General features: G+C 40.9%; 1 protein-coding gene across 1 annotated transcript; it reads right to left on the bottom strand.

The window, feature by feature from the left end:
- Positions 1-1,966: 1,966 nt before the first annotated feature.
- IRF1 (interferon regulatory factor 1) lies at positions 1,967-10,808 on the bottom strand. Its single transcript, XM_018563776.1, has 10 exons — positions 10,745-10,808; positions 7,108-7,198; positions 6,926-7,025; positions 5,808-5,984; positions 5,005-5,054; positions 4,762-4,885; positions 3,716-3,841; positions 2,981-3,021; positions 2,757-2,886; positions 1,967-2,359 (listed from the first exon to the last, which is right to left on the bottom strand). Exons 2-10 carry the CDS (start codon positions 7,192-7,194, stop codon positions 2,277-2,279), a joined length of 918 nt encoding a protein of 305 aa, XP_018419278.1. The 5' UTR covers positions 7,195-7,198; positions 10,745-10,808; the 3' UTR covers positions 1,967-2,276.
- Between the last annotated feature and the right edge of the window lie 933 nt (positions 10,809-11,741).

Raw genomic sequence — 11,741 nt, 5'->3', positions numbered from 1 at the left:
AATTAAATGTAAAACAGAAACAAGGTTATCAGCCTGAGACCAGTAAAAAGGAAAATGTATATGTGAATGTGAACAGACCTCAAAGCAACTCAGTCCTCCTATGTGTGACAGTGCAAAGAAGCTCAAGGACAAGAAAGTCTCCACCCAGATTTCTTTTCCTGTTTTCTACATTACTTGTACTGATGAAAAACACTCTGCCACACTGAATAATCTGTAGAATACCCATAAAATAGCCTCATTTTATACACAACATTCCTAATTTCTATTAAAAAAATGCCCAAATGCATAACAGTATTAAACACTTTAATTCTGTTGGTAGAAGAAATAATAATACATAGTATTTACAAATGTAGACATGTATAGTACATGTGAAAAACAGCTAGCCATATACAGAAACGTAATGAGAATATGGGATTGAACTTGGCCATGTGGTCAGAGGACAGCATAAAATAAGTATGATTTCTTTTTTTAAACATGGGAGTTGTACATCAATTTATTTCACACACGAGTATGTCCAATAAAAATATAACATGAATGAATGAAAAAACATTAGCTGTACAATATACCAAAAAAAAGCCCTTTCTGCTCAAAGGAAATCTGTATTAAGAGAAATATGGAGACATCCATTGCTAAAAATGCCAACTGTCAGGCTGTTATTCTGATACAATGGCTTTGATACCTACAATTAGCATGTTTAAAATCCATTGCCAAAAATATGTTTTTATGTTATGGTTAGTCAATATCCACTTGCATATCAGGAAGTTAGATATGAGCATACAGTGACTGCATCTGCTAAAATATATGATCACTGTACAGCTGCTTCTATTGTCCCCACTGTAATTGAAACATAGGTCATACATGTGAATGTCTGCAAGGAGTAATAAACAGCAGCCTACAGTTAATTACTACTGTATATCCAGAATCTTCATATCCAGGATATCTGATTACCTGAATTCTGTCTACAGAGATGTGGTTGCTATGTTACATTTCAAGCAATTGAGTTACAAGGAACTCTGAAATGGAAGCAGAAGCATATTTGCATTACTCCTATTTATTCACATTGCGTATTTAATGACAAAAGAGCAGCCTTTCTTTTTTTCATAAACTGGCCACATTATAGATGACTGTAAGCTCCCAGTTTTACTAACTTGTAATGCAAGGTGATTGGATCCTAGCACTTCTTTGTGAAAAAGCAGTTAAAATTCAGTCCACCCAAAAGTCATATTCTGTTAAAGGTGGAATCATTCACTAAGGTGCCTCTTATACATCTCTGTTGACTGTTCTCGGCCAAAGTTCCTACCCACTATTGAGTGGTATAATCGCTCCAGCAGTTGTGCAGACAAGGAATAGAGATCTTGCTACATAATTCTCCAAGTAGTATAAAAACGTTTAAGGCGTTTATCAGCTTTGTGTCAACTGACACTTAAAAACGTTTTTTGATGTCACAGTAATTCAAGCATACTGTAGTTCTAAACTACCGCATTGAAAATATGATGTTCTTACATACACGTTATGTATACCCCTTAAGAAAACTTTCAGGAACGTCTGCAGTATTTCACGCAGGTTCCACATGGTAGGTTTGGTACTATCAATCACACATCCATCGCAATCACATATGTGACTGAAATGGAAAATGTAGAACATACCGGTGAACTGAAAGCAATTAATGGACACTATGTTTAACTGCAGAGTAGCTCAAAAACAGCACAATGTGTGTCTTAATCATTTACCATCTCTCATTCGTCCTCTGGGAATATGTGCCTTTCTGCGAGGACATTAAAGTCTACAGCTACTACAGACTTCCTCTGCTTACATTTAACAAAACATGAATGACAAACACACTCTCCTTGTAAGCCATTATAGCTAGCAGTACAGTAACTGGTTCCTGATGTTGTGATACTTCACATGAACTTGACTTCACAGTTCGAGATATAAGTTCCCTTACTAAGACACACTGCCATTCAAAATGTAGTGAACAATCTTCAGTTAAGTGTTTTCCCAACTCCAGAGGTCCAAACGCAGCTGTGTTCCTTGTGCCAAATATCAGCAAAGGGCAGTGTCCAAACACTGACTTGTCCTTCCAGCTTCAGATGCATTTCCAGGATCTGAGTAGTCAGTGCTCATATGCAACCAGCTACAGACTGGACAGTCCTGAGTTGATCACCTATATCTAATGGTGTGACCTGTGGCTTAGTCCCACATTAGTCCATTTTTGACTCATATACACACAAATATGAGGATCACATCATAAGAGGTTTGATGGAGCGAGATGAAGTTCATAAACAGGTGATGGCTGTTAGTTCTTGCCATGTAAACTCAGTAGGTTTCATGTCTGTAGTGACTCGGACCTGTATCTCTCCTGAAACAATAGAAAGAGAAAAATGTTATATACCTCTAAAAACTGTTAGTAACACAAGAAAATTCACCTTGATCCAAAACATTTGCAGCCACATTCACATGCCAACACAAGGCCAAGCAGAGGAAGCCTAGACTGTATCACTATTACTATAGTACACACTAGTACTATTGCACTATATGAACTCATTAACTACTGTTTTTTTTTTAAATCTTAGCATGAAACAATACAACGTTATGCTTCTTCCTAATGGACAGACTGGAAATGTTAGGAACTGCTGACATACTGATATATTGCGGAACCAAATAAACTTACCAGTTTACACATTTAACAAAAAGAAAACCAATAAATCCTCTAAAATAAATCCCTACATAAAAGAAGAGAATACAAATGTACATACCTAGCATATTTAACTCGTCTAACAAAGAGCTTGGATTATTTAAATAACTGCTTGCTGTTCCCGGTTCATTGGTAAGGTATCCTCTGCCACCCACATGTGTAGGCTGCCAGTCTGTGTTTGTGTCCAGAATCTGTAATAAAGAATGAAAATCAGTTTCCTGCACAGAACACATTTTTAGCTCTCATGATTACAAGAGAAATACGGAATATAACATTTTTACTTACAGCTAAAAACTCCTCCTCAGATAATATGTCTCCATCATCGCCTAGAAATTAAAAACATAAATAAATAATTAAAACCCAACAATATCATTAAATCCCTTTCCGCATTGTTTTTACTTGACTTAAACAATCAGTTATAGTCTATGTTGTCAGTAGTCTATGTTGTCCTATCAGATTTAATATTTTCTTCTCCCTCCATCATTTTCAAATGCAACTGCAGTCACAACTCTTCCATTTAGCTCTCTGCACAGTTGCATTGGACAAGCTATGTTTTGACAGTGCAATTATGCATGATCAAATGGATTATTCAAAAAGAGACAGTTTTTTCATCAAATGTAGTTTTACCCATCTCCAGACAAATAAAAAAGTAACCTTGCAGTGGGGCTACCCCCGCACTGCAGGGGTAAGTGCTCATGTATGTCTAGGAGGCTGGAGAAAAGCAGATTTACTTACCTGATCCCCACTCCCTCAGGCTTTTTCCATGCTGCTAAATTGGTCCCCGCAGCCTCTCCTTCCTTGGACTCTGGTGGTCTAAGGATCACTGACATCTTCATGACAAATCCAGGATCCACAGCCAGAGTGGAAGGGAAGAAGAGGACAGCGCTGACCACTGGGGAGCGGGGTTCAGGTAAGTGAAATCCTCACCGTAAATGTAGACAGTGTTTAGGAAATGTCTTAGATACATATATTCATTTGTGCTTTATCAGAAATGTTAGAAAAGAAAACTATGGCCATTACCTTCTGAGCTTGATGGCATAGGTGACACCTGGAAGTGGTAATGGTCATTGGTGCTATCAGGTAATATCATTTCCATGTCATCATTCCATGGTGGCACGTCGATGGAGATTTCATTCTGACTCAAGCCTGCAACAAATATTTACATTGGACTTTAACCATTGAGAATTAGCACAAATGTAGATACTAATAAGGTACACATTAATCTTTTTACAACTGTCATCAAGTATCATGAGACCTTTCCAACAATGACCAGGGACAGTATGCTAACAGTATTAGTAGGTCTTAAACCAGGGGTAGCCAAACTCCGGCCCTCCAGCTGTGGTGGAACTACAAATCCCATGAGGCATTGCAAGATTCTCACAGCCACAGGCATGACTCCCGGAGAGAGATGCATCATGGGATTTGTAGTTTCACCACAGCTGGAGGGCCGGAGTTTGGCTACCACTGTCTTAAACAGTCCATACAATCAGCTGAAACTCTTAACAGTGGGCGGCCCTGCATGCGCCTCAAAAGTCAATTACTCAACTGATCTTGATCTCAAAAAAGCCAGCCGGAAAATTGTCAGGCAAACAGTGACTGCAACCAATCAGCTGCAGTCTCTGTTCTGTTATTCCAGCAGTGGTAGGTGCAGGCTGTCAAAATATAATAGCCCGCTGGGGCAGATGGGAATTTTCCATCCACGCTGTCAGGTTTTTTGTTCAGCCTGCTGGCTACTGTATGGCCAGCTTTACTATAAAATGGAGGTGAAGCCCAAAGCAAACATTCATGTCTTTAAATGGAGTCATACAATCAAGAATCTGATTGGATCTCCCAGGCAGCATCTCTATTTTGACTTCTTGTCCTGTTATAGTAAACCAGTAAGCAAAATACTGACAGGGCTTATTTGACTTTCTTTTTTAGCAAAGTACATCACTGCCTGAGATACTAGATTACCTTTAAATCAATCCACATCAACAACTGATCACACATCTTCCCTTCCTTCTATTTCAGATCAGAGTGGGCATGGAATCGATTTACTAAGACCAGCACCGGATTTTCAGACTCACCTATATCTGAACTGCCAGTAGCTTCCTGTATTGAGAAATCTGGTGCTGTGTAACCGCTGTGATCCTCTGGTAGCTGACAGTGTTTCACAGCTTCTTCCAACTCATCTGCTGACAAGCTGTCGACCTACAACCGGAAGACACAATAGCACACCACGTTAACCACAAAAACGTCTGCAAATATTGTGCAGGTGCACAATTGTAGACAGATCGAACACATAGCTGCGCCGAGTATCAAAGCCGTACCTTCTTTCGGGGTTTGCTCTTAGAATCTTTCAGAGACTTTGACTTGCGTTCTATAAAAGAAAAGCAAGGTGCTGATTATTATACAGGTTTTATTATACATCTGGTAAAGTATAAAAATGTACAGGAGTAGGCAACCTCAGCACTTCAGCTGTGATAAAACTACAAAGCCCATCGTGCCTCTGCCTCTGGGAATCTTGCCTGTGGCTGTCAGAGTCTTGCAATGCCTCGTGTGACTTGTAATTCCTTAACAGCTGTAGTGCCAAGGCTGCCAACCCCTGTCCCAGATTAAATGGGACAAGGGTTGCAAGGGGATTTTCTCTTAGCTTAGTGAATGAGGTGAAGCTCTGCTGACTTCCATCACCCAATTATGTGCATGCAAAAATACTGGATTTTGTTTTCCTTGCACGTGATTGGCTATTCTTAGCAAATTTTCACCTCATTCACTAAGTTAAGGGAACATTCTCTTGCAAATTGAACAGCATTTCTCCCTATAGTAGATCTAATTCAATGTATGCATTTATATATTTTACAATAGTGTATTTACTGACATGTAGAAAACCATGTCCGATAACAATGAACTAGTATAAAGTAAAAACACATCTAAACTGTCTTAAGGTGTCTGAACTTCTTGTAATATTGCAGACTTTTATCTCTTGCGAACACATTCTTTTAGACGCCTAAAAATGGTTCCTGCATGTCTAGCAGAAGCAAACTTGCATGCTGCGTACTAACTCCTCAGTAGCCAATCAGCAGTCATATATCACTGTTCAATGTTAAAATGCAGAATATAGAAAGGGTGATACCTTTTTTCTCTGTCTTAACTGGTGCCGGCAGCATTTTGTAGACTCGTACAGCGCTAGAGCCTTTGTAGATGCTTTTGTCCTTCACTTCTTTAATGTCAGGAAGAGAATTCATTGCACACCGGAAGTTTGCTTTCCAGGTCTTTGGGTCAGGTTCCTTCTCGCCCTGTTTGTATCTTCCTGTATAAATAAAACAACAAAACAGCATGAAAGATCTGTGAAAGCAGAGTTGGTGACAAGTACTTATTACATGGGCAGTTTTTCGGTATTGATTGATTACTGCTTGAACACTACCTGGAAAAAAGGTCACCAGATAGATGACATAACAATCATCCAATCTGGTCAGTTACAGTCAGATCAGTAAACAATGTTATGTCCATGAGTATTCATGACTCCTCCAGAACCCTCTGCCTGACTTATTTTGGAGAACGAGCTAGCTGGGCCATGTAAAACTGTTTTCCCCTGAGACATCTGCACGGATGACCGACATAAAGGCTTACCCAACATACCCTTAAAATCTGAACTTCAGGCAGACCTCAAAACACTATTTACTCCAAATATAGGTACATTATGTATTTATGTAAATGCCATAATCTGTCCTGATATCCGTCTCCTTTAATCCCATGCACAGCGGTTATTTAGAATGGGAGAATAGGAGGCAGCACTAATGTATACCAGTCAGTTGCATTGAATGCTTGGTTGCTGGCGGAACAGTTTCTTTTTCGAACTCCATTGGAATTTTACAAATTACATTTTATTCAGTTCTGTTCACCACATGCTGCACTGTAAAGAAGTAATGCATGCAGTACTTATTTCCATGCATGCCACTGCAATGTCATGGTGTGAACTGACCACATTGAAAACAAGGCTTTTTGCATGGTCTATGCGCTCAGACAGGGAAAGGCTACCAGTGCAACCCCAACGCATCTGGTGTGAACAAGCCCTAGGTTAATTATTGCTTATGAATCATTGGCATGATTGACAATAAATCAAAGCAATACTGAATGGCTTGTCATTTTTATTCCACGCAACAAAGCTCTTCATCCCAACCATAACACCAGGTATGACATCACTAATGCAAATGTTAGTTCCCAAAACCCAACTTGAACTTTGAAGCTTACCTGTATGAATAGCCCAGCTGCGGAAAAGAGAGGCATCTTTATCCATGTCCCAGCCATGCCGGGCAGCATGCTTCCATGGGATCTGGAAGATCCCCTCCTCCTGCAGGCAATAACAGAACACCGTTAGTATACATATTCACATGGAAGGACTGCAATAAACCGCACCATAAAAGATTTAGTACCTTGTTAATCCATGAAAGACCTAGGATCGCTTTGGATTCAATCTGCTTCTCAAGCCAAGGTCTCATCCTTAAACGTGGAACAGGCATTCTGCTGTGGAGAATCAACAATATTATATATACTTAGTATTATGCAATGTTCTATTTCTGTAAACAAACTAGCAGCATGCTTATCAAACAACCTGATATTTTTAAGGATTTTCACCATGTAAAAGTGTAAACGTTATTACAAAATATAATTCAAATACTTTAGATGTTGTTATTCTTTAGCAGCAGAGGATATGGGTGGAATTAAACAGATATAAATATTGGCTATTCCATCATAAAATCCATGATAGCATGCGAAGCTGCTTTTTGCACTATAGTACTTCATAAGGTGTATGCTACCCTAAAGTAAAACTTTGGGACTACATTCTTCTGCTCCTCATAATCTAAATACTGATTCCTTTTACTAATATATTGAATGGAATAAACCCTAAATACCTGGTGATCCTGCCAGTCCCCAAGCCTTCCTGTAGGTTTGTGACCACATTAAGCATGGAAGCAGATCTGTGTTTGTATGGTCAGTCTGTGTCGCTTTAACTTTAACATAGTTACATAGTATTTGAGGTTGAATAAAGACACATGTCCATCAAGTCCAACCTATGAATATGACCTACAAGACGCTGTGCATCCTTGTAGTTAGCCTGACTGACTCCCCACTGCACCCCCAGCCCTGCTCAGGTAGGTTGATTTATAGCATGTACTGGCTAGATGCTATCTTTCTCAATAACCAAGCCCCCCTCCCTCCCCCGCCATGCAAAATAGACATCTGAACAAAGCTCTTGAAATCATGTGACTACTGAATAGCATTCTTTTTTTAGGGTAATTGGTATAACTTTAACTTTAATGGCCCTTTTTAATATATAGAAGTCTATTTGATATGATAGTCTATTTGTTAATAGCAGACTTCACATAAGTAAACAAGAGTACCAATGAAGGTCAAGTTCTATTGTGTGTGTATTTCTTTATTTATGTGTACTACAAATCCACACATACATGTATATTAGATATAATGCCCCATCTATAAACTTGCTACTGTTTGTATTGTTCTTCAGTGTGCAGGGCAGCAGCCTCATTCTACTAATAGAAGGCATACTGTATGAAAGAACACTGAGCTGTGATCTCACTGCATGCTATGCTAAATCCCTCCAATATTTATTTACTTTACAGAGAAGGCGTGGACGACTTTTGCCGCCAAGAGAAGGGAAGTCAGACAGCAACCTGTCACGTGCCAGGTCTAAATGATCTGAACAAAAGCAAAGTCTGGTAAGTGATAATAGTCTCTATCTGCAGAACTGCAAGCAGTACATATAAGCCGCCATTCACACCTGACAGTTTGGTACGCATATCCCAAAGTGCGATAACACTCAACATGATGAATCACATTCTTTTTAATGGTGCCCAATCACACCTGAGCTTTTCTTCCACTTGTAGCTAAAAGGTGCATGAGTATTTTTCTGGCAGAATTGCACAGACTTGACCCCATAAAATTCAATAGGAGCCTTTAGAAAACCTGGGTTCTGCACCATCTATCCCTAGATTTCCATTGGTTAAAACAAATACATAATCCTTCCAGTACATCTGAACCACACATGTGTACCCAGGGACAACTAGCCGTGTCATCAATGCAAGACCCTATGTAACTCTGAATTTCCATGACCTATATTTAAAGACATCTCACTTTCTGCCTTGGTTGACATATGGTACACACATCATTCTGTAACTTCTACAATCTGCATAGGACATATGCATTAATGTGCATTGCATTGTGTTTTTGAAAGTCTTAATTTGAAATGGCAAGCTGCAGGTCAATATGCACAAAATGTAGCATGCATGACTTTTTTTTCCAACACACTGCAATGCTATATATAGGTGGACCGGATTAGACTTAAAATAGTAGATATCCATGTGCTGCAAAATACATGGTGAGGAATATATGGCGGGAACAAGCCATGACAATTGGGTTGTAAGGGGTACTAAAGAAGTAGAGGCGGTTCACCTAGCAAAGCCAATGTTCATCCAGCTAAGTGTATGTTAGTGAATAGGGTGAAGATGTGTCCACTAGGACTACATGATCTGGATTAAATACATTTAGCGAACTACCCAACCTCTACATCATTAATCCCAATGAGCTGCACGACCCACATGCAATGTTTACATTTGCTGCATGCTTGTCTATTTATAATATGTATCATTTAGAGCTTTGCCTAAAATGTTTAAACATTTCTATTGCAATCTGTACACAGTTGTGTGAACTTTGAATGACACCAGCGCTTCTATAGGAAGCCAGAAAGTCTGTTATAGCAGAGCCACCGTGTGGACAAGAAGTACATGTAATGTATAGAGAGCATGCTCCATACAACACGGACCCATGTCATAAACATTCACAGACACTTTCCACAACAGCAGCTCTGTGCAGCCTTATAATTAGTGCTAGCCATGTCCCTGGGGAGCAGAATGTCGTCATTTCTACATCTAACAACAAGACGACACAAGATTCTACTCTGGAACAATCATTGTAAGATACGTGATGGAGCTGTGTGCAGAGACCCCATAATAAACACACCCACCTAACCCCTACTAATAGGTCTATGTGCCATGTGCAGAGACCCCATAATAAACACACACACCTAAACCCCTACTAATAGGTATATGTGCCATGTGCAGAGAACCCCATAATGAACACACACACCTAACCCCTACTAATAGGTCTATGTGTCATGTGCAGAGACCCCATAATGAACACACACACCTAACCCCTACTAATAGGTCTATGTGCCATGTGCAGAGACCACACTACTAGTCCTATAAACACACCCACCTATCTCTAGTCCCCCATCAATAGTTCTGTGTGCCTGTGCAGAAAGCAATGTGCAGAGACCCCACTGATGAACACATGCAACCCTATTTCTCTATTAACAGTCCCATGTGCCTATGCTGCGACCACACTGATGAACACCCCTCTATAGTCCTGTACTAACAGTCCCATAAACACACCCACCTATCACTATTCCCAATTAATAGTTCTATGTGTCTGTGCAGAAAGCAATGTGCAGAGACCCCCACTATAGTCCCATATACATACCCACCCCTTTATAGTCCCTTACTTACAGTCCTATATACACACCCACACCTATATACTCCCTTACATACTGTATAGTCCTATATATACACATGTACTATATCTCTCTACAGTCCCCTACCTTTAGACTTCACTGATGACCACATGCAGCCCCCTAAAGTTACTACCTATAGTCCCATCCGCAGCCTGCACCCCCCTACTCCCACACCCACATTTACACACAAGCACACACACCCACACTACTTGTCTTGTTATTTTTCTCCCTGAACTTCCTTGTACGTGCTGGATCTGCAGCAGATAATACACTGTGTATACAATGCAATGACAGTAACACGCACATACACCCCAGAAGAAGCACCCCGCTCCCATGCATGATCGATAGACTTATTCCTCAGCATGTCACTTTGCAGCAGCCAGATGCTGTGTGTTTTGAATAAGGCTTAGCATAGTTCCCAGTGACAGAACGATATGAGCCCGGATCTATCCATAAGTCTCCTGTGTCGGTGAATGTTGTACCTGTTAGTGGAGTGTGTCCTCACAGATGCAGGGAATAGAAATCCAGTACTGAGAAGAAGTGTCAGAAGACAGCTGTGTACATGCCACTAGCGGGAGGCCAGGTATAAAGTCAGTGTCCCCGCCCCTAGAGAGGATACTGCGCCCCTATTGGGCGACGCGGGGAGTCAGAGCGAAGCATCATTTCTGGGAAATCAGGCTGTTGTATAGTAGAGAAGAGCCGGGGGAAGTCCCTGACTGACTGACTGACTGACCGCCCCTCCCTGTCCAATCAGCGTGCACCGGATACATGAACTCAGGCTGCACAACAAAGCATTGCCTCTGTCTGTCCCAGTGGTGCTCACACGACCATGTGCAGCGTGTCCAATGGAGGCTTCTGTTTGGTGCCAAGATTTTGACTTACCTTATTAAAGCTGAACTCCAGACACAAATGTTTGCAACAAATGCCTTCATGAACCCAGATTGTGCCTTGTAAAAGCAGCAGGGATATCATCACTCTACTGTACATACCCTGCGCAGAGAGCAGAGCTGTGGGAGGGGTCTGCAGAAAATTACAAGAGGGGGCAGAGACCAGACCAGTCAGCCTGCACAAGCAGATAAGAGTGTCAGTGGCTGGTCTTTATTACAGGAAACGTTTCACGCTGGATTACTTCACAGATCTGGAAGAGCTATACAAAGAACACCAAAGTTCAAGTACAAATGCACGTGACTCTTGTATTAGACAACATTTGCTTTTCCCAGAGTTCAGCTTTAAAACACGGTTGTGTTTTTAACCACTTGCCATCCACCCATTACATGCCCATACATGGGTGGACAGCGGACTGTTCCCAGCAGGTGGACGTACATGGTCGTGGTTTTTTTTCTGCTCGCACAAATGAGAATGTAAACAGCTGGTAACGTAAATGCGTTTGGCCGACTCTACAGCTGGCCAATTGCTTGTATGACACTAAACAGCATGCACCCCCCCCCCCCCCCGCCCCGCCTGCGTGCTCCAGCGGGG

Source organism: Nanorana parkeri, unplaced genomic scaffold (genome assembly GCF_000935625.1).
Source record: "Nanorana parkeri isolate BGI_ZX_2015 unplaced genomic scaffold, ASM93562v1 scaffold695, whole genome shotgun sequence".
Lineage (NCBI taxonomy): Eukaryota > Metazoa > Chordata > Amphibia > Anura > Dicroglossidae > Nanorana > Nanorana parkeri.
The sequence above is the reverse complement of the archived record's forward strand: the minus strand, read 5'-3'. Positions and strand labels throughout refer to the sequence as shown.